Source organism: Acanthisitta chloris, unplaced genomic scaffold (genome assembly GCF_000695815.1).
Source record: "Acanthisitta chloris isolate BGI_N310 unplaced genomic scaffold, ASM69581v1 scaffold1222, whole genome shotgun sequence".
NCBI classification, from domain to species: domain Eukaryota; kingdom Metazoa; phylum Chordata; class Aves; order Passeriformes; family Acanthisittidae; genus Acanthisitta; species Acanthisitta chloris.
In genome coordinates, this window is record NW_008658762.1 from 140,745 (window position 1) to 168,726 (window position 27,982).

General features: G+C 35.3%; 1 protein-coding gene across 1 annotated transcript in view; it reads left to right on the top strand.

Moving 5' to 3' along the window:
- Nucleotides 1–27,982, top strand: part of ABI3BP (ABI family, member 3 (NESH) binding protein) — a gene marked incomplete at its 3' end in the record, with an annotated part of 108,201 nt that overhangs the window by 52,264 nt on the left and 27,955 nt on the right. Inside the window, exons 11-14 of the mRNA XM_009085208.1 lie at nt 24,791–24,838; nt 25,333–25,407; nt 26,937–26,984; nt 27,507–27,581. Of these exons, the coding sequence (XP_009083456.1) occupies nt 24,791–24,838; nt 25,333–25,407; nt 26,937–26,984; nt 27,507–27,581 (246 nt within the window). The remainder of the gene's footprint in view (nt 1–24,790; nt 24,839–25,332; nt 25,408–26,936; nt 26,985–27,506; nt 27,582–27,982) is intronic.

The following is a 27,982-nucleotide window of genomic DNA, read 5'->3' on the forward strand; positions in this document are numbered from 1 at the left end:
TTTTATCTTCTTTTATTTTTTGCCAATATTTTAAATTGGATTTTTTTCAGTATCTTCATCTCATAAATTTGCTTTCTCTTTGCCTCCCTTTGCCCAGTGTTCTTGCACTTTTTCAGTCTTACATTCCTACAAGAATCTTGGGAATTGTTTCCATTTTACTTGTGTTATTTCATTGCACTTTTTGCCTCGTATTTATATGATTTTACACATCTTGCATATTAGGTGTTATTTCATTGCACTTTTTGCCTCATATATATATGATTTTACACATCTTGCATATTAACCACTTCCTTTTTTAAATTCTGCTTAATTTGCGGAATATATTTTTTTCCCAGTTCTTTATTATTCATACTCTAAACCGTGGAATATATTTTTATCCTAGTTCTTTATTATTCATACTCTAAACCGTCAAATCCATGGTTGCAGGTGATGCCATGGTGTGATGGTTCATGTATTTTTTAAATAACAAGCCACCATTTTTTTCCAGCCTCACATGACTTTCTTCATGTTATTTCCACTCCCCAAACTTCTACACCTGCAAAAATGTCAGAGCGAGAGACTGGTAAATGGCATTTGTTTTACTTCCTATCCTTGATCTTTTGTGATATATCAGTGGTACTATTCTGATGTTTGTTATTTTTCCTGTATTTTTAATGTTACCTCTAGTTATTTTTCATTTGTTCATTAAGGCTTCATGTTATTTGTAATAATGGCATGTCCTGCCTCAAGTAAGTGATCCTGTTATCATCTGGCTATTTCAGGGTAGTATCATAATACTGAAGGGCTGTGATGGGGACAGTAGGGCAGAATTTAGCACTTGAGAGGAAACTGTCAAATTTTGATGAATTTTAGGTTGTCAGTGTAACAGATATCCTTTGAGGTGAGAATGTTTTGTCTTTAGCTAGTAGGCACACTTTAAGGCAATTTGTTGGTTGAACACTGGTTTCCTGTTATAACTTTTTAAAGTAGACTCTAATATTCAAAAGACTGTTGCAGTACAGCATTTTGAGGCTAAAAGTTATTTTTTAAGTTACTTCTAATAATGCTAATTTCCTCCATGTAATTATGAACAATATAGGGATTTAGGCACAATATATGCAATTATATTTGAGCATGAGATTTTTCCCAGAATATAGTCATAAAAAGCCAGTAGAGAGTCGATGTGAGATTCTCATCTAGGTTTCCGTTCATGCTAGTATGATCTAAGCAAGTGATATTTTATTGCATTAGAATATCAAACATCATTCTCTTTCTGGGGACCAACCAAGTGGAATTGGGTAAATGAGCATTAACATTTGTTGTCATCTGGAGATTAGTGTATAACAACATGTTTTCTTTAGTCTTATTTGTTAAGGTTTGGTACTGTTCTTTTAGTTTCCCATCACAGATAAATTTAGAAAAGCCTTAGCTTTTATGTATTGCAGAATTCACACTGAACACAAACATGATGCAGCTGTGCTAATACTCCATGGGTGGTGCTGACAGTTATCATACCTCTGCATAAATGTATTATTTTTGTTTCCTTTTGAAGTTCAGAGTGCTATCCAAGGTCATTTAAGTCAAATCAGACTGCCTTCATTAGCTAGAAAATTTCTGACAGTTAGTCAGGCATGACTTTACTCTGTGGTATTGTTCTTGCTCAACTACCACAGCATTCTCTCTTGATATAAAGAATTGGGCTACTTAGATTTCTTACTACTCGGATTTCTTGATGTTAGGACATCAAGAGCACCTACTCTTCTGTTTTTCTGCCCATAGAAACAGAGTATGTTTCTTTCATGCTGACTGCATCATTTCTCTAAAGGAAATGGTGGTCTTGGGGATCTGATAGAATCCTATTTTTGCTTCATGTGTTTTCATTGAAATCTTACCAAAAAAACATAAAGATATTTTAAGCCATTTTCTGGTGATCTATCTCAATAATTCTTTTTCTTTTAAAGTAGCTTTTTGGCAATTGCAGGGAAAATCTGATCCCTGAGCAAAATACAAATTTGTAGACCTTGTTCTGGAAAGTCTTTTGATATCACCTGTGTGAAAAATGTCTGCCTCAGTATCTCAAGACATATTTGCTTTTGTTAGCTGATTTGTTCGCTTCTCAGAGACCAGCTTTGTTCAACATCTATTTCTTACCTGGTAGCCAGATGTATAGCAATAGGTAAATAATACATACTTGCATTCTAGTTTTCACTTTCTTATCACTGCCCTGGATTGTAGTAAGACCAGAAATCATTCTCTTTAACCAAAACGTATCTCTCAGTTTCCTTGTGCAATACTTTCATGTCAACTATTTATTAGCAAGTAGAAAGCACTCTGCTCAGTCTGAATAAATGAGGAACATAGGTGCATATTACTGTAAGCAGTTTTATGCAGGCTTAGTTCTTATTCAGGATTTTCTGTTCCTAAGCTTGTCAAAATGATACAATTTCTGTGTCTCAGAAATGTAATAGATATGAGAATACCAATCAGATTTGATTCGTGTTGTATCCACAGGAGTCGTCAACTTGGCTGTTCTTCTGTCAGTCATCCTACAGCTCTTAGACCTTTTAGTGTTTGTTTTTTGTTTGTATCATTGTTTTCTTTTACAGAACAGCTTCTGACAGCTAGGTACTGTGATATGTGTGGCTTCAAAGTCATTGCACTTTTAAAACTCAGGTTCTCTTTCCAGCTTCTGGTGAAACACAGCCTATTTCTTCAAGATCCACACTTGCTCTTCCAAAAACACCGCCAACAAAACCTGGTAATGACATTCATTGAAAATTTGGATTACTTTTATTACAGGAAGAACATTTGGGATATCAACATTAAAATAGTAGACTTTCAGGATTATCATGACACAGAATAATGGAGTATTGGAGTTATGTTTTGGGGTTTGTTTTTGTATTTTCATATTACACACTAATCTTTTTTCTGTAAGTATTAAGGACAGAGGACTGAGATTATCCCTGCTTATTTGTACTTTGGTTGAACATGAGTTTAGTCATACAATCATTACTGATTTGCAGTGATATTTAAACCCTGCCTCGATTCAGCTCTCCTGATTTTGCAAAAGTGCCATTAATATGGCACTAGACATAGATGACTCTCTACCGGAAGCCACCATTAGATAGTTATTCTAAATAAATAAGTAAACAACAGTACTTTTTTCACTTGCATTACTCTTCTAGTGGAGTGTAATTTCCCTAAAATATTTTTCTTCAAAATTGTGATTAAATACATATTTATTGACCCCAAGCCGAATATGGTACTTGTTCAGGTTTTTTACAGTAACTGTTCAAATACCTTTGCAACCTGTTAGATTTGACTCAAGTAAAGTCAAAGGGGATAAATTATTATGATGATTTCATACTCTCTAATGTGATAACTTCTCAGTCAAGCACCAATATATTTTCTTTTAGTGGCTTCTGGTTATGAAAACTGATTCTTTGTCCTCTTTTATTTCAGGTTTTAGGATAAATCCTAAAGCCTCTTAACAGTTCATGGTTCGCGGAACAAAAGAACATTGGGTATTTGCAGCTCCTTATTTAAAAGACTTATCTGGAACATCCAAACTAAAATGTAGGGGAGAAGGAGTTTGCTGTCAACCGTTGCTATTGGATAGAATTTTAAAATCAGATGCAGACAGCTGGTCTTGTAGTAAATTCCTCAGAATTAGATGTTATGTATCAAAAAAAAAATAGAAAATACCCCATGACATGACGAACAGAGTAGACTACTGAAAATATCAATTAGAAGTGTGTGTACAAGAAATCTAAAGTAAATTTAGATCCCTTGGACCTGCTAAGGGCCAAAAATCACCTTATCTAAAGACTGATTTCACTTATTGTTTCAAGATTGTTTTCATATTTGATCTTAGCTACCCAGGGACGGGGCCTGAAAATCACTTCTCATCCCTCCGTGGAAACCAGAGGGAGCATGATTGGTAAATTGCATATCATCCCATTAGCTTTTCCATCCCTTGTCATCACTTCCATTGGCTGTGGACAAAGCTAAGATTCATTCAGACATGTTGCTTTGAAGACTATGTGATGCTAGGCTTTCCCCCCACGCTCCACCCACACCCCTGCTCACTTTGGCCATTTCTGCGTAATCAACGCTGAAAAACAGTATATCACACTGACTGAATAACAGAGGTCTACAAAAAGTCCTCTGGTAGCTTATGTTGCCTTTAGTTTTCTTGTGGTAGCTGCAATTTTCTTTCAAAGATTAGGTACTTTGAAAAAAGGGCCACTGAGAAGAAGAATACCTAGCATGAGCTACTGGAATTGATGCTTCTTTATTTCACACCAGCTTCAGTGTTTATGTAACACTTCATTTCACAGCTGATCTATGCAGCTGCTGCCATCTTGCTTGATTGCACATCACTGTCGTCTTGAACTGCCCAACAGCTACTGTCCAAATAATGTCAATCTGAAGTCAGTTCTCATTTTAACTCCAGATTTTCTTTCAGCTTTTGATGAAAAGCAGCACATTTCTTCAAGACCTGAAACACCCGGCATCCCAGAAATGCCATCAGCTCTACCTGGTAATACTTGGAAAATGTGATTTTAAATAGAAATTCCCACAGAGATTTTGTCAAACATTTGGTATAGTGTTACTTAAGTTTGACATGATTCAGAATAACTTCAGAACTGAAATAGTTAATTTGCTCTCTCAAAACCTGGATTCATTTAGGAAATTTTGTATGATGCTCTGAAATAGTAAATATTCTCTTCTAAGTTTGGTCTAAATTCCTGATGTATTTACAAGTCTGTATTGCTGGGCTTGATGTTAATAGGCTTTGGCATGCCTTATTACACACAGTAGTGTTTTCTTTTTAAGCTGAAAGGTAGGGTGCAGAAGGGTAAGGGTGAAAGATAATACAAGTTTTGTTTAAATCCCCGAATGAAACTATACTAGTGGTTGAAAGTGTTGAGTAAGTCCCATAGAAATAGCAGGATCAAAGCAATTAATTAGCAATAGCAATGTAGGGCTCATAACAGTGGAGAAGAGACTTATGTACTCTCATTTAAACATATTTAAAGCAGTTATTTAAGTTAGGAATTTTGCTGCCAGTAAAGGAAACAGCATAGGCCTGAGACTAAGAGAAATAAAAACATGCTTATCAAATATATTGCTTTATTGCTTGAGTACAACTTTTTAGACTAAATGGCATAATATTGTAATCAAAGAAAATATTTGCAGCAAATTGATCTTGACCTGGCACTTCTATGGCAGATGTGATGCTTTCAAACACCCTCGAAATCTTTTATATCAGACTCCAGTAAAATTAAACTGTTTGGATGATGGTATTTTATTGACATTTAAATTACTTACACCTATGAACGGAAAAGAATCTAAAGTGTATGAATTTTCTGTTCTTCCTTGCCAACATTTATTCTTTAGGATTGTTCTACTTCCTTAATTCATGAAATAAGCCAACTTACCAGTGCCTTCCAAAATGACACTGCATAAATGCCATTTTTTCAATATTCAAGGTTCTGTTTGGTTTATTGTACATGCAAGAAGAAATATTTAATTTCCTTTCAACATTGACAATTTCATCCAAAGTCTATTTAATGTTGCTGCCGAAACTCCCTTGCAGCAAAAAGTGAACTAAATGGATGTTTGACAGGAAACTTTTAGTAGCTGTCCAGCTGCATGTAATTGCAGGTTAATGGCAAAGCTTGCAGAGTCCAACTAAGCATTCTTAAAATCAAGAAATAGAGATAAATTTGGGTTTGTGCATTTGTTTTTCAGAGGTATTGATCAGTACTTATCACTAAACAGAAAGTTTCAGTAATGGTTTTCTATATATTGATATAATAGTGCATTCAAGTTCAATTCTTTATTCTGCATAATTTGCCTATAAAAAAAGTTATACTGCACTGTTTTCAAACCAGAGGGATCAATTTCTCAAGAATTACAGCATTTGAGAGAATAGAGATCATCATGCTTGATCTAGTCTGGAATTCAACATAAACACTTCCATGCCAAGTCCCAGATTTGAGGCAAAGTTAAAAATGTGACTAAATGTGGTAATAATGTTTAATTAACATTCTCTAGGCATAGGCTTGGTATGAGACAGGAAACACAAGCATGGACAGCTGTTCGTATTTAAAGGACTTCCTTGGAATAACCTAAGGAATTCTGTTTTTCAGTTTTGCATGTTTGTGGTGGGGAGGAGAGGTAGGGGAAGAGAAAAGAGTGATTAGAAGGATCTTTCACCTAAGAAAGGTGAAGTTCAGACAGTGAAAGTTTCAGTTCAGTGAAATACTTGCTTGTATGTTATTTCCTTTGAAGCTGGTCTCCTAGTTATCCTAATGATTTCTTTTTAAAACCTATTGCTCAGTTGGTCACTTGTTAATTAGGTGGTTTTAGCAAATGTTTACTTGCCAAAGTTCTTCAAGCCTGTTTGAACTCTTCCTTATTTCTTGTAGTCTGATTAATTACTTCACATTTGTTGTACTCTATGGAGCTACACAACCCAAAACCCAATGAGGTTATTCAGATAATGAACAACACTTTCAATCTAGACTTGCTTTTCTTTCTGCTTGTGCAGTCTGACTGTTTTAAGATGATTTAAATGTCTGATTTAGCTGATTTAGTTTTCATCATGTTGCCACTTGCTTCCTTTTTTCTACTGTGAACATATTTGCTTCTAAGTCTGTAAAAGAAGTGTTTTGTATCAATCACTTCTTGATCAGCAGCTAGAAAGCATTTTTGGTACAAAGTACTAAAGGACTGATCTTTTGCACCAACTTGAGAATTTTCTTTTTCCTGCTGGTGTAATTTAAGCTCCAGAAAGCATAAAAAAGTTTCTTAGGAGTTCTGTATAACATCAGATATTGGATTCTCTTGTCAGCATATTGGGCTCATATCTTTCTCTTTATTCACATAATACAGAATGGACTTTTAAGCATTCAGTATCTTGCCTGTGTTTGCACTTACATTGTACTGAACAACACAACTTCTGTGTTGTGCTATCCCAGCAACAGTCAGATTCCTGAGCATTTGAAATCCAGATTTTCTGTTCAGCTCTTAATGAAACACAGATAGTTTCATAATTCATGTGTAAAGCATCTGGAGCCACGGAAATACCATCGGTCCAGTCTGGTATTGACATTTCTTGTAAACTGAGTGTTCTTGAATTATCAAGTGTTTCCAGTGTGCTTTTGGTGAAATGTTGGTGTGATTTCCTTTACTTTGAAGAGAAGAACAACTTTAAGATAAAAATTCTGCATTGGGTCCTGCTTTTGTTTAAGGCAATATACATGATGTTTACAATGCTGGATTATGTTTTTTTAAATCAAATTCTTAGTTCACTTTTGCAGTACTAATTGGTAGTATTGCCCATAACTGTCCTTGACTAGTTATGTATTGCTTATTGTAATAGAATTTTACTATGAAATACTATGAGGCTCCTAATCAAACTTTTACTTCACTTACATGCAGAGTATCCTGATAGCTACCATATTACTTGAAGTCATACCATTTTTTCATTTTATATTTATTTTGTTATTACTAAAGTGAAAGTTTGTGGTTATTGGTGCTCCGGACATCTTCCTGGTCAGTTAGTGTTGGGGATGGAGAGTGATGTGTGTAAGAAATTCTCTTTGTAGATGTATTTACTATTGATTCTTCATGTTCATTTGTGGCTTTAAAAGAGTTCAAAAGTTGTTCAAGTTGTAAATTCTGTACTTGTGTAGAATATTCAAGTATATTTCTCATTAAGGAGGACTCTTCAGCTATGCTGTTGTAACAGAATTCTTATTAGGGAGATGAAAGACAGCACAGTGAGCATTGTAAACCCAAGCTCAGCATTTTTTAAATAGCTTGAAACTAGATAGTCCAGGTATGTCTAGGAGAAAAATGATATATTTAAATATTTGGGAAGATAAAAGGTTTGTCAGCTTTCTGCATGTGTCCTAAAGAATCAAGCCAGTTTCTTTAGCATTTATTTTCCTCTATAGGACAAATTTTATTCTCGACTCAGGAACTTTTCTTCTCTTGGTATAGTCTGAACCTTGTCCTCTAATGCAGACCTCTAGAGATACTGGTAAATGTTCTATAGTCTTCCTTGCACACTGACAAGTGTATACTTTCTTTTTATATTTGCCAACTGCTGTGTGAATCTCTTCTTCAGATCAGTGCTAGTGAAAGTGCAAACACTGGCTAGGCAATTCAGAAAACATATTTGTGGAACTCATGTCATTCCCATTTTTCTGCAAACAAAACGAAGATGAAGAGGACACAGAGCCACAGAGCCACAGAGAAGCATGTAGTCTGAAGATGAAGAGGACAGTAAATACCACAGAGCCACAGAGAAGCATGTAGTCAAATGGATCACTGAAAGGGAGAAATTTCTCAAGCTCTTTTAATCCAGCCTGTCATGCTAGCCTACAGACTTCTGTTGCATTTTTGAAGGATTTGATTTAGTAAGACTGGAGGAGTCTGAGTTCTTTCAGAACAAGAATTCCATTGAAATTTTCTCTTTGTCGGTACATCGAATTTGTGCTCTTCTACTTTTCCTGTAATGTGTTCTTGTGAGTGTGATGGCAGTTTCAAAATTTTAGTTCCATTTCTGAGGTATACTCAATTACCTATCATCTGCTTGTGTCAAGCTCTATGCTTTTAGAAGAAACTCTCCTTTTTTTTTCTTTCCCCAGTAATATTGTGATCTTTGCATTTCACTGTTGTCATCTGTGTATCTGTTCACTGATTACTGGAAAATAAATGTGACTCTTCTTTTAGCTCATGCTTGTCTTACAGAGTGTATATGAGAGTCTGAAGTACTTCATACTTCTTCAGGATGAAAACTTGTAAACTCCTGTAAATTAAGGAGCTGCTATTCTATTAGAGATTCTTACAGATTTTGGTTAAGAAAACACAGCTTGACTTTCTTCTAGCAGTTGGCTCAACTCTTGACGAAAATTCTTATAAAGTTCACCAGTATGCATTTTTCAGCAGAAAAGCTAGTGTTTCTTTTTTAGGTTTTCCCCAGGCATATACTACTTTAGAGCCAAAGTTCAGATTTTTAAGTGTGGTGAGGAATACAATAATCAGAGCTAGGTAATTATTTTTTTCAGACTAAACATAAGGTGATCATTTCCAAAATTTGACAGTATCTTTGATGTGAGTTGAAGTTCTGGCTACATATTCAGTCATTCCCAAAATTTGACAGTATCTTTGAGGTGAGTTGAAGTTCTGGCTACATATTCATTGACTAGTTTTCAATTTATAGTTTGAAAATGTGTTTGATGCCTGAAAATAGATTTTGGAATCCGTCATTTACTGCAGTTAAAAGGCAGCTCTGAAGCATCATGACTGCCATTGTATAATAGGAGTGGTGTTTAGCTACTGTTTGGGCTTTTTTGCTAATACCCAGTGACAAAAAATTGAAGTATGGTTTAATTGATAGAAAGAGTATACCTGAGAAACCACAACTTAAGTATTGATTTATTTGGATGCAATTAAAATAATGTTTTCATATGCATAGAGAGACTGTCATAACATCTCAAGATAGTTTTCATCTCTAATCTTAGCTGTCCCAAGACCAGTCCTGGAGCCCACATCTTTTCCTTTCCTGAAAACCACGAGGACAGTGATGGGTAAACAGTAATTCCATATTTTTTTTTATCATTTTGCAATACCTAAATATGAAAAGCAGTATTTTAAAATTTAGTCAAAACATGCTTTTTTTTTTTCTTTTTTTAGCCTGTTAGTGGCAATGACAAATACGTCAGTCCTTTATATAAATTATAAGGAACTTCTTAATTGTTAAGCTTCTCAATCACCCTTCACAATTTTCTGCTTTATAGGCTTAGTTCACTAACAATAACTCAACTAAGACACCCTGATTTAAAAATGGAATAAGCCTGTAATGAATATCAATATTTATTTTAAAAAGCTGAATGTAATATGGGCTTCATTCATTTAAAACTCTGTGTTGACACTGCTTTGAAAAAAACCCTGTATTTTCTGAAGGCAGTTTTCCGGTTTAATCTTAGTTACTCAGAGACCAAAGCTGAAACCTACTTCTCCTTACCTTGCAAGCCAAGGAACAGTGGAGGCTAAATATGATATTTTCATTTTTTGCTTTTCCTGTGCCATCACTTGACATCATTTTCATCTGCTTTGAGCAATACCTAGGTTTGTTAATGAACTTTAAAACATTTGCCATACTAATGATATGATTATGATGTTTGAACTTATGCTTTTTTCCATCATTTGAAAAATCAGTTTTGCAGGGACCGGTGACCAAAAGAATCTGTCATGAAATTCCTTTGTGTCTCTAGGTGCAGTTTTTATTTTGAAAATATTCCAATAGGGCAGAAACATACATTTCTTCCTCTTACTAATGTGGTAGAAGTGCCTCATAGATTCCTTAGAGTATATAATTAATATTTTTTCTCTTTCAATGAGCACTGAAGTTCAAGCTTGATGAATAGGCATGTTACTCATTGGCTTAGAGACTAACCATAAGGAAGAATGGGAATTGTCATGTCATGGAGAATAGTGAGGCCTTTGATGTGAATGGTGAGGCCTTACATAGTCTGTTCTATTCAGACAATAACAATGGTGGAAACAGTAAGAAAATACCTGTTTGCAAAAAATATTGAACTTTGAAGAAAAATTGGCAGTATGATTGAATATTTATAGTATAATGTGCTGTTTATTCCTTCATGCTAGAATTATTACTAATTAGTATTTGCAGTTGCTTGCATTGGACGCATACACAGCACTTGTCATCCTGAATTTTCAATTTTAGGACAAGACTCTTGGCTCCCATGTTTAGTCTGCAATTACTGCTTTTTTCAGCATATTTCAAGGAAATATAAGGAGGGGTTTGTTGAAGGCATTTTTCTGATGATGGAAAGCCATTTAGCTACTTAGCATGGCAAGACAGTTGTTTGCTGATTTGATCACGGAGTCACAAGGTACTGCCAGGAAAAAGCATATGTTGCCCTAAATACAGACATCTGGGGGGGCTGTGAACCAGTGCTGTTTGTACTGCTATGACAAGGCTGAGTGAATATCTCAAGATCATTTCCATGTCTGACTGTAGCAACCAAGAGACCAGATCTGGAACCGACCTCATCTGCTTCACTGGAAACGACTAGGATGGGTAAATAGCCAGTGATTCCCTTCCTTCACTGATTAATTTGGCAGTGCTTTTCTCTGCAGAGATGAGCATGTTCAGATGAACTGATGTTCTGAAAAGTGGGTCAGTGATGTGACTGGACCCTTACAGCTCCAAATTGATCCATTTGTAAGCTTTCTGTGGCCTTTTTGGGGATCCACTTCTAGTTTTATGCTGACACCTTGGCAACCTAGGCCAGCTGAAAGACAGCATCATGCTACTATGATGCTGTGACATGGTAGCCTGGCACAAGCAGGACCACATCTCCTTGCTTATAGCACTGTCTTGTTACAACCCATGTGACAGCAGCCTGTCTAAGGACCTGAAGGTGGTTTTTGTGTTTGATCATAGCTACTCGAAGACCAAGGCTGAAGTCCACCACCACTCCTTCCTCCCTGGCAACCCAGAAAACTGTGATGGGTAACTAGCAAAACCCTTCTTTTCCCATTGTCTCCCATCTTTCTCACCCCTCATCAAGCTTCCCACCCCAAACCACTTGGCATCCTTGTCATCTTCCATCGAGATTATGAAGACTTGTTCGTGCAGCTTGGCTTGCCAAAGCACTCACCACACTGGTTCTGCAATTTTGTTGTTCAATCCCATGCTTTTTCCATTCCTGATGAGCATTTTCTGCAGCGACTGTGTGACAGCTTGCAGAGAAACCATGTTATTGCACCTTGCCTTCAGCTCCATTCCTCTGCTTCTTTGTGTTTTAGTAGTGGGTCTTGCATTCCCTGACACTTTCAAATGCAACAGTGTTCTTAAGAGGCAAATCCCATCTGCACTGGCACAGGAGGACAGCCCAGCAGTTGAAGCCCCCTCCAGCTGGTCCCAGGGTGCAGCTATTGGTTGCTTCATTATTGGCTTTCAAGGTGGCTGGTGGCCTTCTGCTCACGCCTTTCTGTTGCCATCACCTGGAAGTGGGAATGCTCTGCTCTGCTGCTGCTTTTGAGGTCATGCTAGGGTTTTAAGATCAATGCCTCTTTTCAGCTTTTGGTGAATCACTGCATGTTTCTTCAAGGTTCAAGACACTGGCAGCTTTGGTGGTAATGATATTTCTTGCAAATCTGGTAAATAAGCAAGATAGGAATTGTCTGAAGAGACATTGTTGTGCTTTTAGCCAAAGTGTTATTTCCCTTGTGCCTACACTGGGTTAAAGCATAAATGCAGAGATGAAAGGGCCATACAAAAAGGCCATATTTACTTCAGGCGTTGGATATGGCGCCTTCATGTTTCCTGTAATGTGATGCCTTCTTCATATTTCTTGTAACATCTTCTTCATCATTTGCATCATCAGTGCATCTTCACACATTTACTCTAGTTTATCTATTGCATGTGGATCTGAGATTTTTTCCTGTCTGATGTCCCTGGTTTCTTAATGATGTGTTGAAACCAGTCCAGTCTATATGTTCAGATGATGTGAGAAAGAATGTTTTGGTCTGGTTTTTTTGTGATTTTTTTTCCAGCTTCACTGTAGTCTAATCATATTTCTTTCCTACCCCAAACATCTGCATCTGCAGAAATATCAGAAATAGACACTAGTAAATTATGTTTATGATGCTTCCATAGCTAATTATTTGTTTTTGCATCAAGGATGTTATAGTTGAAGGCTGTTTGCTCTGATTGCTTGGTGTTGTCTGAAGCAGACTTTTGTCTGCAGTGTCTGATGGTTTGGCTCTATAACTACCTGGCAATATTCTGTGGCATGGGGTCAAATTAAAAATAACCCACAGGAATTAATATTGTTTTGTGTGGTTTTAATCTGTTGAATATAAGGACCAACAGCTTGATGGAGTCATTATCCATTATAAAAATATATTCTTGATTGGGGCATTTTACCATGGGGGATTTTCTGTTAGTTGTATCATGTACATTGATTTGCAGTTTTCTGCATTCCTAAGCATTTTTTTTCAAGTTATGTAATTCCTTCACCTTGAAACTTTTCTTATTGGGTCATAGGTATCCAAGGTTAAATTTGATGATGATCTGTAGTATGTCAAAACCTGTAACTCAAAATACTGCCATCTGTTAACCTGAAACAAGTAAAGCTTTGGCAATAGAAATACCTGGTTGTAGAAATGCATATTTGCCTGTATTGGTAAAAAAAAGAAGTAGTTCTCTTTTTACAGGTGCAGGTAAAGTCAAAAGCACAGTGTTTTTGATGTTAAATGTGCACAGATCAGTTGATTCCTTTTGAGAAGTCTTGTGACTTGTGAAACTCTCTTATAGTGGTTGTTGGCATCTTACAAAGCAATGTAAAGCAATCTTTCTTTTTCTAATATTTTCCCCCCTTCCTATGTCTGCATCAATATGAATGTATCTCAGTGCTATTTACATTTTTCTGCAGTTACAAGTTCAACTGACCTGGAAAAATCTATGCCTCCACTTTCCAGAACACCTCATGTGCTAACAACAACTATTGGTAATACCAATGCATTAGCTTTTCAGTTAAATCCCCTTTGGTGTCTTGACAGCAATTTTTGAACTTTTATTCATCCTAAACATTTTGATCATCATCCATGCTTGTCTTCTGCTTGAGTGATGACCATTAGTACAGACAGACAAAGTACCCTTTCTTTCTGTGAGAGCTTGTGCTTACTGCTGAGAAACTCACCTGATAGTGTTTCTGATCTCCCATTTGTTGCTCAAAAAGCTACTAGGTCTATTTTGAGATATACTTACATGAAGTAATCTTGGTTTAATACAAGTATGACTAATAATAAACTGCTATAGCTTAATAAGAATCTTAAAATTATTTGGTTTTTTCTTACAAGCTTCATTGTTATATATTCAGATAGAACACACATTTATATGCTATGCATTTTTCCAGCGTAGGAAGCTTCTTTCTTACTATTTTTTACTCCCTGGTGATTTTTTAAACTTTATTTTACCCTTGGTTTTCATGTGTGTGCACAGATTGTACAACATTAAAATCCACTAACAAAATATTGACAGAAGACAAAGCACTGAAGAGAATTAAAGCAGTCTTGTCTTTTGTAATATTTTTTTTAATTATTATTACAAAAATATATATGCAGTTATGTTTAGATTTTGTAGATTATTTTTTTTCTGCCTTTTTTGGAGTGCTTTATGTTTATAACCATGCTGTTAGAAGTTCTTTTATCTTCATGTTTCCTGGGTTGCTTTAAACTACATGGGCCATGCTATCCAAAATAATATTAGCTTTGGTTGTCTGACACTTTAGTTTCAGCACTCATTTTAACCATGAGCTTCAGGTCACACTCTAAACCAGCATACTTTTGTTGAGGTAATCCAGACTTATGGTGGGTGGAGTTCTGCATTGCAAATTAGGTATGGTATAACCTATAACATTTTTGGTTGGTATTATATAACCAAAACCCGTTGTGTGTAGAATCAATAATCACAGATACTGTGACCTGTTTTTTTATAGCTTTCAGTGGTATTCAGCCTGTTCTTTCAAGCCCTGTGACACCTAGTAAGCCTGAAATAGCAGATGCTGGACCAGGTACAATAATCTCTACCTAGTTCTTAATTCAGTAACTCAAACTGTGTTCTAGAACTCACTGAAATGAGTACACTGCTATCACTTTCATTGTGCATTGAGATTAGCCCCTAACACCTGAATTTTGAATTTATATTGATGCTAATGGTTGAAATTAGGGCTTTCTCTGTTACAATGCATATGGCAGCTCACAGGCACATGATTGTCTTTCAGTATTTTGAAAAACATGCCACATAGATGATTAAGAAAGCAATATTTGTCCACTAGTTCTGATAGAAACACTGTGATGTGAGCTGTAGGCTGAATTTCGTTGTTGTAGTCTTGTTAAAAATATTAAGGATGCTGTATCCTTAACAGCATAAAATTGGTAAACAGTTACAGACACTCAATGCTTTTGGACTGAAATCACGGTTCTATCTGTTATCAGCTTTCTACTCCAAATTTTATATGGTCTTAATGTCTGACTAATTGATTGTTCTTTGTGTCCTCTTCAATAAATTCCTACATTTCATACAATCGCATCTCCCTTCAGTATTGGACTCAAACTCAAAATGTTCAAAAACTCAAAGTCTTACTTGGCAGTGATTGAGTTCCAGACCAGTGGCAATGAAGGCAGGAGGTAATAAACATTCAGATTCTCTGCACATCAAAAATGTGCTGATTCATAGTGACTGAAGCTCTGTGCAGTTCAAAAAACTGAATTTCTCCATAGCACGTACTAAATCGATAAGTGTCCAAGTGTTAGTGAAATATTGGTTGTTCTTGTAAAAACAAATTTGTTTTTGCTTATGAAGGAAGAGTTTCTTCCATTAGCTCTTTGCACTCTTATGACTGTCATAATTTCTTCCAGCAGCAACAAGTGAATCCATTCTGGAATCTTTCACACCTAAAACTCGTCCTTTTCAATGGCCAAGGGTAACATTAGGTAATGTTGTTTTCGCCCAGTGAAAAACTCTGTGTTTGTTTTGAGCACTTCATCCCGTTTGAATGCATTTCTTCTAGCATATCATTTCACATGCATAATCATTCTTTTTTTTCTGGTTACAGAGTCTTGTTCTTCCACTGTCATTACACTGGTTGTTCTTGATGTCTCTGTGTATGAGAATGTAGTTCTGGGTGGTTTTACTGTCTCAGAGAAGTAAAACTTGCCTCTTGCATGACAAACCACCATCATCATTTTATCAGAGTGTTCCATCTATCTCTTTTACTCCCAATGCACATGCATGTGCTGTCTTTGTCTCTGATCTGTAAAGCTTTCAGAACGGAAATTTTCATTGTTTTGGAGTCATGGAATCTTATTTCTGATCAATGCACAGCATTTCAGTACCATCTTCATTCCACCCTTGAAAATCTGATTTCATCAGCTGGTTTGGACATTCCATACTAAGTTGTCTTTTCTTCAATATAAACTTGTGACATGTGCTGTTTGTTGTGGGAAATGCTTGTTAAACTGAGCTCTTTCTTTCAGCTCCAAAAGAAATACCACTTATTCCTTCTAAACTGAAACCATCTGCTACCTCAGAAGTACAGCATGTGAAACCTGGTAATTGTGCACAGCATTTTTAAAATTTGGTATGCAGAGAGATAAGTTTATTAAACATATCTAAGCAAAACTTCCTAAAAAGGACAGGAGCTATGCAACACATAAGCATCCTGACTAACTCAGCATTCTAAAATTGGTCATTTGATGTTGCCTAACAAAAGGAATAAGAGTTAAGCCCATCAGTTTTGTTCATTTGGGTACAGTGATAAAAATATAAACAAATACTCTAGTGTTGTAACCTTTTAAAAGGACTAGAATGGAAAACAATTCACCTGGATAGCACACAGATGTTTTAATATGACTTGTATAAGCAATATATATGATTTTAATTTAGATAATCTTCTTTGCCAGTCCTCATCTCCCACTTTCACACAGATATACTATGGCAGAGATCACATCTTTGCTAGTCACAACAGCTTGTTGATTGAAAGTAAAGTACTGCTTATGTGATCAGTCTTCTCCTGCAGGGAACTCAATGGAAAATGTTGCTGTTTTAGTGGAAATAGGAGATCTTTCTCCAAGCAGAAGGGGAAACTTTCATATACACATGAGATTCCTTCTTTGGCCATAGGAACATTGTCATTGTGTTGTGGCTTTTTTCATTTTCTGCCTTTTGAACAAGAAAACAGATCTCTGTACTAATTTTCTTCTGCTTTGGGATTAAGGGAAATTAATTTGCCTCCTTTAGTGGTTTAGGTACTGGACCAATAAATATTATGGTGTGGATTACTAGAGCCCTAAAATGTTTCTGTTCTCATGTCATAAACAAAGAGGTCAGTAAAAAGCAGGAGCTGTTTCTTAAAATTAGCTGCAGGTACTGATTTAAGATTTTCAGCAAGATATTGGCACTTAGAAGTTTCCTCTTTCATGTAGATTCTCTGATATTTGTTATGGACTGCATTTTCTTCTGTCAGAGACCCTATCTATCCTTTCTTACTATTCTCCCATAACATAAAAGAACTTTATTTGTTGATTGAATCAAATAACATATTAAAAATATCCTGAGAAGATAAATGTGGGGAAGAAGTCTTGGAAGCAGATTCTCACACATAGCCACAAGCATACAGTGTGCAATTTCACAGGAAACAAAGGAGCACAGGGTGTAAGCTTTTGGCTTACTGCTGATGCATCCACTGATCGATTCGATTACACTCGAATTTTTCTTTCCTAGCCCCTAAACCACCACTTTTGGAGCCTAAAACTTCTCAGACTGTTGAACAACCCAAAGCAACCCTAGGTAATACATGCTTCTGTAGCTGTTGGTCACTCTGCTTTGCAGTCCAAGCCACAGTTTGTACTCTGTTACTTCATCTCATAGCTTTTATTGTGTTTAGTCCTTTTCTCTGAAACAGGAAAAAAAGGTAGGAAATAAACATTCAGAAATATTTTTCTAAACCTAGGAGAAAATGAAACCTTTTTTTCAATATATATACTTTTACTAGCTCTATAGTACAGTAAAATTTTGGGGATCAGAAAATTGTCTTCCATTTTGTTGGGAGCTTTTCTGTACCAACACTCTACCCACAGAAAATAATCAGAACCCATTGGAAATAAAATTGAAAAGCCAAGTGCAAGGGTAATATTGTGGATATTAATCCTAGAACTCTCAATGAAGGATTTCTGTAGCACTAGGTGAATATGCTAATTCTACTGTTCTTCCATGAATCCTTCTGAATGCCATTTTAGCCTGAAAAACACCTCTAAGTCACTTCATACGTCTCACTCTGCACTGTTCTTTCCATAAATGTTAAATGCTTTTCCACTATTGCTACAAAACATTTTATTGCAAAGCAGTCTCATAGCATTGCTTTTTTAAAATGAACAAAATTACTGACAATACTGCGTGAAACTGATCTTAAACTTTATTAGAGGTCTGACTAACAGTAAGATGAGCTAATTACACTTTCAGCCCATTCATGTTCAGGGGGAAAAGGGTTTCTAGGACTGACTGTTCTTCACTTTTACCCTTTACATGATTCCATTAACAGAATTGAATGAATAACGTTATGAAGCAACTCTTTTTTTTATTATTGAGTCCATATTTTTCCAGCTCTCTGCCAGTAATTAATTTACAGTGTTGAAAATTTGAGTACATTTTGGCATGTTTTGTCAATGTACGTCTCCTGATGGCTTAAAATTGACCTGGAATTCGGAAGGATAAATAGAATTATTGTTTTACCTCTCAGGTATCTTGCAAAAATGAATCTGCTAACTTACTGAAACATTTAGATGTGATTGTAAGCTACAATTACAGATTTCAAATTTAATTGCTAACTTTTACAATGAAGGACAAGCTGGGGATAGTGGAGTCTTAGTAAGATTTTTGGGAAGCCTTATTGGCATAACTGATGTTACCATTTGCTTTTGTTCCCAGTAGCCATTCATTACCTCGTTTGGTTATTATGTGATACAGTGGAAAGGATAATCATATAATCCAGTATATTTCTTTCAGCTCCTAAAGAAGCAAAACCCAAACCTACTGCATCTAAACCTAGAGCACCTGGCAGAACCAAAAAGCCACGAACTAAACCTGGTAACTAACTTCCATAGCAAGCATTTGTTATAGTGTATCACTTTAGTAGTGTGTTTTAGTTGAAATTTATTCTGTGTGAAGTTCAGCACTTAATCATCAGAAAGATGAGGAATTCCTCTTTGTGGAACGATATGGTTTTATTGAATCCAAAAAGAAGAAGAAAAAAAAAAGCAAAGCAAGAAGACGTTTAACTTTTATATCCCAAATCACCAACTCACTTGACCTGGCATTGAAACAAACTGGTTTTGTGATTTTCATTCCAAAATGACAAGTTTTCTGACTTAGTTCAGCATAGGGTCCAGAAAATGCAAATTCTCATTTGCTGATGGTTATAGCATCTTACCTAGAACGACAGGATTTGTATTGGTTCAGTGATCATTAATGCATATGTAGACTTTGCTGAAACTGTGAAAATAAGAGTGAAATCCTGGTCTGGAATTTAAGAAAGGCATATTTTATGATCATAAATGAAATAGCACCTTCACACTGGGGTTGAATTTGGTCTATATTGTATGTCAGAGAATAAAGTACACCTGGCATTTTCTGGACCTGAAGAATAAGTAAATACAGTTACAAAAATATTTCTAGTGTTACATGGTTTATAATGAAGTTAATAAGCTTAAAATTGCACAACTGCTTATTGTAAGAATATATTACTTGATGCTGGAAGAAATCAGACCATTTTATTAAATTCTTTCCAGATTCTCTGCAAATTATTTTTTGCTCATAAAAAGAATTAGTCTCTTCATACCGAATAATGCCCTGTGAAGCTTGTTAACTGAACGGTACTTATGACTTGGAACTGTCTCAAAATAGTGTGTATAATTAGTTTTGCATGCTGATTACAGCTCCTACGTAGTTTTTAGTGTTGGAAATGCAGTATTGTATTACAAAAGTAATTACTTCTGTCTCTGTTGTAGATGCCTATGTCTGAATATAGATCTGAATCTTGCATGTTGTTTTATGAAATGGCAGAGAAAAAAACTAATTTGGAAACTGTTGCATAAAATTATTTTACACCTTTCAACTGCCAAGTTTAAGATTTTATGCTGACGTTTCCACACCGAATGGCTATATAGAAAGTTTCTAAATAGCTACAAAGAAAGTGGCATGATGCTGTATTTGTACACATGCTTCTTGCTTGTTATTTCCCTGTTAGTGGTTTCACTAATCAATCAGGTGGAATCCTAAGACACACTTTTTAATCATGATAAAACTTGTAATGATTTTTCTGTAAGTAGGTATTTGTGAAATTGGCATGTGGTCTGATGTGAAAAATGATGATATTCTTGTTCAGAAATTATTATTGGAGGTGTGAAATATGCAGAGCATAGGGATAACCTGGCTTTTGGGTAGGTGGCAAAATGGGCAAAGAGCAAGACCTCCTCTGTGTTCCAGCATCACTTGGGAGTTCAGCTTAAATTAGAAACTTGTGTCATGACAGTGACACAAGTGAATCAAAGTAATGACAGTGCTTGACAGTGAATCAAAGTAATGAAAAATATGTGCCAAATTCATACTTGATCACTATCTTACTAATGACCCACTTTGGATCAAACAGAGATCCTGAAAGTTAATTTTGGGTGTCATTGTTAATACAACTTTTGTGCTGTTTCTGATAAAGTGTTTGTCTTTTTATCAGTGGAGCAGAAAACTTCATTAAAAAAAACCCCCAAACTTATAAACTATTTTCATTTTTCCAACCAACAGACTGTACATTCTAGTAAAAGATCACAGCTTCTTTTTTTTTTTCTTGATATTTGAGTAATTGAATCTGTTACCTGCATGAAAAAAAAGTTTTGTTGCTAATTTGATCATGCCCAGCCATTGTACTGTTCACTTGTACATAGCTCACTTGTACTATTGTTAGCATGAGTCCCTCCATGTAAACATACTAAGTTATCAATTTTCAGCAAAGGAAATTGTAATGAATTTTCTACCATGCACCCAGGTGCACTGCAATGTCTTCTTTCCAGAAAAGTTTTTCAGTATCTTCAGGGACTGAGACTTCACAACCTCTCTGGGCAACCACTTTAATTAAATGCACAAATTATTTGTCCAGAAGAAATTTTGGAGCATTTTGCAGTCTTAGAGTAGTAGCAATAGTACCAAATACATCAACCATTAACTGTTAAAAAGGTCAGTAAATAAATGAGGGACATGTCAAAGTCCTGAAATAACTGAGTCTTTTAAATTTAAACACAGTCCCCCAGATATAATCCCCTCATCATAAAACTTCATGCAAGAAAATAGAGACTTTTAAAGTAGTGAAGTAATTTTGTATCTAAAATTACAGAGTTTTGTAAGCATCAGATCTCAGATTTTATTTTATTTACATGTTTTAAGGTAACTTCCTTGAAATAAGTGTGCTTGTGAGTCTTAAAATGCTTATGAATTTCAACATGACAAATTGCCAGTATGTCCAAAAGTATAGTTTGAGGTGCATTGTAAATTATTCATCAGCACTTTCTCTTTCCTGATTAAAATCTGTGTTGGGAGGTATAGGTAATAAAACATAGTCTGAGTAGAGTCAAAGCAGAGTAAATGAAAGCACAGAAAAACATAGGTTGAATAGGGTCAAAGCAGAGTAAATGAAAGCACAGAGATTACTTAATGACTGTAGATGTGTTTAGGAATGAAAACAGACTCCAGCTGTAAAATCAAGCTAATACTAAATGAGTCGACCAACTTTGTCTTCAAAGTTCGTTATACTTTTCAGAGTCTTTGGAGCTCGTTGAATAGGGTCAAAGCAGAGTAAATGAAAGCACAGAGATTACTTAATGACTGTAGATGTGTTTAGGAATGAAAACAGACTCCAGCTGTAAAATCAAGCTAATACTAAATGAGTCGACCAACTTTGTCTTCAAAGTTCGTTATACTTTTCAGAGTCTTTGGAGCTCATTGTAGGTGTATTTAGGAATGAAAATAGACTCCAGCTGTAAAGTCAAGCTAATACTAAATGAGTCAACCAACTTTGTCTTCAGAGTTCTTTATACTTTTCAGAGTCTTTGGAGCTCATTTCTTTCAAGTCCAATTAAACACTCTAGAGATGGGAAACTCGTTAACTTGACTATCTAATGTTCTGTGGCACTAGGTAATAGGGAAACTTGTTAACTTGATTATCTAATGTTCTGTGGCACTAGGTAATCTGGGATATTCAGCCTTTCTTTCTGTGACATTACAGTTATTTGCACCTCAAGTTTTTCACACCTAACCTTTGCATCCCTATGGAAGAAACTCAGGAAAATTAATAGAAAGATTTGCCAAAGAAAATGGGTTCCTCTCAAACTATTTCTTTTCAGTGGCCTACAGCCAAAAAGAGGAAAAAAAATTCAGTAAAACATGAAGATGAAGATTTAGAGAGCTTCTCTGCCAGTGTGTTCCTGTAGCATAAATGCACTTTTTGTTTTCCAAGAGCAGCAAAAGTTACACAGGGTTTTGTATGTATATTTAGTAAATTTATCCTTTACTCAGTGTTCTCATTTGAATAGTTGGAAGGAGGTGGACTTTAACTGGGGAGCAAGAGCACCTGAGCCATACCAGCAGTTGAAAAATAGATATAGAAGCACTTGTATTTTTCTCAAGAAAATTCTCTTTATTCCAGCAGCAACCATTCCAGTGTCAGTCACTACTAGGAGTCCCTACACATATGAACATCCTAAGACTGCAGAGGGTAATGATTATGAGTCATCTTTAGTCATTCTTTTCACTGATCTGATAGTATGTGCAGTTGAAAACACCATTTCCTGTAGGCTTCTTGCTTATTCACATGTGGTCCAAACCCCACAAACGGAAGTATAGTCTTGGGGCTTTATTATTTCTCCGTATTTCTAGCATGAAGATATCTTCTAAGAGACAGAATATCACTTCAAAGGTATCTTAATTGGAAGCTTCAATTACATTAGAAGAAGAAATAATAAGAATTATTGCAATGATAAAGATTTATAGAAATAACATAATCTAAGAATGACATTTAAAACTACAAACTGGTGAACAATTTGTGCAGTAGGGGGAATTTTTCGAGGTGTCCTTCAGTGAGCCCTGAAATATTATATCTAATTCAAAGGACAATTTGAGTCACTGTTTGCATTTACTGTGCAGATTGTATTCTGAGAAAGGCTTCAAGATTTTTTTCAGAGATATAGCTTTGCTCTTTAAAACCTGGATGAAGCTGACTACATATATGATACTTCACTGGGCAAACTCTAAGTCCATACTTAAATGACTTACTAAAATAGAATCAATTTGTTTGGTTAATTAGCAACAAATCACTTAGATTCAGTGTTTTCAACTGCAATAATTTCTACATCATTAAATGCTTTCAAAATTCCTCTAATGACATTGATTTGTCAAGGTCAACATTGGATAACAAGGTTTTCTTACCATCGTTTGCCAAGTCTCTTTTCTTTGGCTTTTGACTAAACCTTTAGAAGTTAATTTTGCTACAGAAGAACATCCAGGTCTTTGATTTCTCCTTTATTCAAGGCTCTGTCTGCTTGTTTTGCCCATATCCAACAATATTTCATGCATTGAACACATAGTACCATTTCTTTTTCTGTTGTTATTTATTGCTATGAACTGAAGGTAATTTCCTAGACTTCATTTCTTCATTGCTGAATCTGAATGTGACTCTTCTATGGGACACCATTTGCTTTCAGTTACAATACTGTTTTCACAAACCATTTTTTTTCTAGTATCCAAAATACACATTCCACACATCTGAATCTCTAGTCATCTGCTAAGACCAAAACACCTCAAGCTAAATCTGATAGGGCACTTCTTTTGAAATGTGTACTTCAAGACTTGCTATTAATGCAGAAAGTAAGAAAGAGAACACAACTTTTTTTTTTTTTTTTTGTCCTGTAGGAGGGGAGAAGAAAGAGAAATCAATTTGCTTCCGAAAACAATTTGCAGACCTAACAAAGATTATAACTTTATTCTTGGAATCTGAAGTTGGCTCTTTTGTTTTTAAGATTCCACTTATTTTTCAAAGGCAACCTGAAAATGGAAATTAGTGTTTTGTAGAAAAAGATTTAGAATTTGAATTCCAAAGGTAAATGATGAGCTTGAATAATGGCACAGCCATTGCAAACCAGGGATATGTAGTGAGAACATAAGAAAAATTATTGACTAGTTTAAGTTTTTTGTAAAGTATCTGGCCACTGTCAGTAGAAGTTAATACTGGCTCTTTTGGCTTTTATTCCTCCTTTGCAGCAATATTAATATTATGGAATATTATACTGTGTATGTTAATAGACATGTAATAAATACTGTAGTACCAAAGCATTATTTACAAAGTTTTATAATTACATATATGAAATAAATTTTAATAATGGCTTCATTATGAAGCCCATTTTTAAAACTGATAGATGTATAAGAGAGTTTAGGAGACTAGTGAGGATCAGTTATAGAAAAGGTTCAATCTTTAGGTGTGTATATCTGTATTTTATATGCTACTTTAGTTGTTACTGCCTTGAGACAGGAGACTTTATGCATTAATATAAATATTTTTTCTGTACTGACACGAAATTTTTATAAATTCTGCCATTTCATAATTTATTTTTTTCCCATTTGGCATAGTTTGTGAGGAGGAAAAGGACATGATATATTGGTTTTGTGATCCAAATTTTAAGAGGATGTAGTAACAACACACTAAGAAGTTTTTTATCAGATAATTACTAAATATAGCTGTACAAATAGTAGTCTTTTAGTTTTCTGGTTAACTGCTCACCTTTGAGGAAACATTCATGGTCGTGGTCAGCACGGTACTTTCAAGTAGTAACAGACTTCCATTTGGGGATTCCTGACATTTTTGTTTAACTAGAGTCCCTTGCTGTAGCTGAGTTAAGCTCTGTGATCTCTTCTCTTGCTTGTCCTACTGATTTCTATCCACATATTTTTGCTTCTGCTGCCATCAATTTTGTCCAATTTCTTATTTAACCTCTATTATTAGGAACTGAATTGCCTATGGTTTTAAAAAGTAAAAGTTAGTTTGAAGATCCATATTACTGTGGTGTTGTAGTAGCACCTGCTTTTCTACTTACCAGTGCAGTAATTTTAAGTTTTTGGAGTATGTTCGACACTTACTTTGTCACACTATTTCTGTTGCAGTCTTGGAACCTATTACACTTAGAATTGAACCACCAAGGTCAACCATAGGTAATGTTATTTCCTTGGCAAGCTGTCATGTTTGATTTTTTTTCATCACAGAAAGCATCACTGATCACCTTATGCCTTAGGATTGTTTCATTTAACTTCATTTTTCTTCTAGGTAATTCTCTTGCTTGGCATTCACGTCACTTGGCCATATTGCTCTCTTCACAGCTGGAATGTCTCCTCTTATTTTAAGAAAATGACACTGGCAGCTCTGAATCACCTTTCTCATAATTATGCTTGTTTGTGCTTGTTCCAGTTTTTATTAAAAAAAGCCAAGCAAAACAACAAACATGAGCTTCAAAAATTACTAAAATTCTACTTTCTTGCATAGATCGTTGTAAACACATGGAGGGTATTACCTGACTTTCCTACTTCCTATAAAGAGATTTTTCTTTTCTGTTGCAGGTGTGAGGTTTCTGTGCTTGTGTGTTCAGCTGGTATCAGTTCCTAATTGCTGTGCAATTTAACCAACGTATTACCCACATTTTCTCTTCCAGCTCCCAAGGAGACTCAACGTGTTCCCTCTAAACCTAAAAGTACACGCAAACCTCATATCCCACAAGCCAAAGATGGTAAACTGCTTTGTGGTTGTTTCTAATACAGTTTATATTGGATTGAAATGTATTTCTGAGCAGCTGTTTAGTTAGCTGAGCCAGTGAAAACATAATGGGGTTCTGTTCTGCTGTGTTCAGCGATTTATTTGCACTTTTCAGGAGTAGAAATATTCACTAGGTTATTTTCCATCATGCAAAAGAATAAATCTCTGCTACTTCATGGCAACAGGATGCCAATATTGTTGTTAAGCTCAGTGACAGTGGTGACTAAAGCAAATGCCTAGGAATTGGAAGGATGTACCATGGCTAGTTAGATGGTATAATTCTTTCCCACATTGCATTGCATTGTTAGAATAACTACATTTCCATTTTAAGTCACAATTACTTGATTTCATTATGTTATTAATTTCTGCATGAGCCAGTAAATTACCCAGTGCATAATTAGTATTTGTTTATAAATATTTATTAGCATTAATTATAATTTAAACTATATACCAAAATACTGGATTTTTATGACATTAAATAAGCAGTTGAATTCAGTGGTAGGCAGAAAAAATTAGTCTCTGTCCTCTGTTATCCGGTTGGTAATAACCACAGGAAATTTTAAGGAAAGCAAATATCAAGATACGTTATGTTTTGGTAAATGTGAAAAATTTCATGATATGCACTTTACTGAAGACCTTTAAATTGTAGACATTAAGCAATATTTTTTAAATCTGTTGTGATTTCCTCTTGCAGAAAACAGTCAAAATCCTTGTCCTCTCATACTTTTGTGTAACCAAGGCAGCAGATCATAAAACATGTTCCCAAACTACACCTTAAAATGCAACTTCTCATAAATTCAGTTTTTATCTCTGCAGCCATTTTGGCCTTCTCAAAAATGGTTTTGTCACACAAATGTTACAGGTCTGTACTGTTCCATGTTTAAAAAAATAAATAAAAAAGCCCCAAAAACTTTCTGTTTCAAAAATCTATAATATATAGATCATTTTTTACAGCATCATCCACTTACCTTGTGATTGTCTTAAAAAAACCCAAATAAATTAATTGTATGTCATGCATCCAGCAGAACTGACACACAGAGAGGGAAACCATTTCTATTGAGACTCTGTTTCTAATGTGAGAAATGCAAGAAAATAGCATCAGTGTCACAACCAGTTTTATTTTAGATCCATACCAGTTTAGAACTGAAGTGGATGATCATGCACCATTGTGCTCTTTAATAACACAGCATCCAGAAAACAAGCAAGTGGTCTCTGATTCCAGTTGTATCTATAAATTGCATTGGAAAAGCACCCCAAAGGGAAGAGACTTGTGTCCCTAAAAAGCCATTTTTTTAATAAGAGAATGATACGTATTTGGATATCTCGTTGAAGCCTAAGGGAGAACTAAGCTCACATGATGTTGCAGAACACACTGATTTCTCAGAGACTTCTTTAATTTCACTGTTTCTGTAATGAGGCAGTACCCATAGTATATGATTCAGAATGCAATTACTAGACAACCAATACTAATTGTATTCTCTTACCTCTTTTCTTTTGATACAGTCCTGGAATCTATAACACTTAAAACTGATCAGCTAAAACCAACAATAGGTAACAGTTTTACCTACAGGGTAAATCACGTGGGGAGCATCATATTTAACTTTTTTCTCAGTATATACTGAGCATCACAAATACATCTTCATTCCACTCCACTGTCATCATATTTTTGCTATTTAATTTCATCCTGTAAGGGTTTATTTGCAAGTCTACACTAACAGTTCATAATCATCCTTTTTAGTTATTCTCACACAAATATGTTCTGTAAAATAGACGGAAACACCACAATCTACCTTTGATTATGTGTCTCTATACTCAGTTTCTGTCGTGTGCTGCTTCATCTTTTATACTGGTCCATCCATACTAGCCTCTCTTTATGTTATCATGCTGCAGAGGTTCTCCATCAGCACCATTTCTTTGTGACCAGACATTCATATTTCTCCATTTCTCATACAAACTTTTTGTGTCCCAAACATGGGTTCTTTTTGATATTATGCCTTCTGTCAGTATCAGTTCTCCAAAAAATTCTAATAGTTGCTTTTTTTCTTTTTTTCTTTGTTTTTTTTTTAATTTTAGGTCCAAAAGAACCAGAGCGTTTTCCCTCCAAACCTAGAACATCACCAAGTTCAGAGGTGCCACAAACAAAACCTGGTAAGTGCATTGTTTCTTTATCTTATCATACTGATATGTATCTCACGAATCCTATTGTGACCAGTGAAGCTTCAGATTGATATGTATCCCTTGGGTGGATATGACGGAACATTCCTTGAGGGATAAAATCCAGTGACATGTGGAATTTATAAGCAACTGAGTAAGTTTAAAATCTCTATTTGCTGTTCTTTTTTACGTTTTAAGTCACTGTGCAGTGGGAGCTTTCCATACAATTGTCAGCAAAAATAGGTCTCGTCTGTGTGAATTTGCCTGGGTTTTGGGAAAGTGAAAGTAAAAAAGAAGTGGTGTCATTGCAGAAAGGAAAGGTTCTGTTCTGTGTTTCTCAAATTGTGTGATTGTTTTTATCTTTCCCAGGCACAATTATTAATTTATACTTTTCA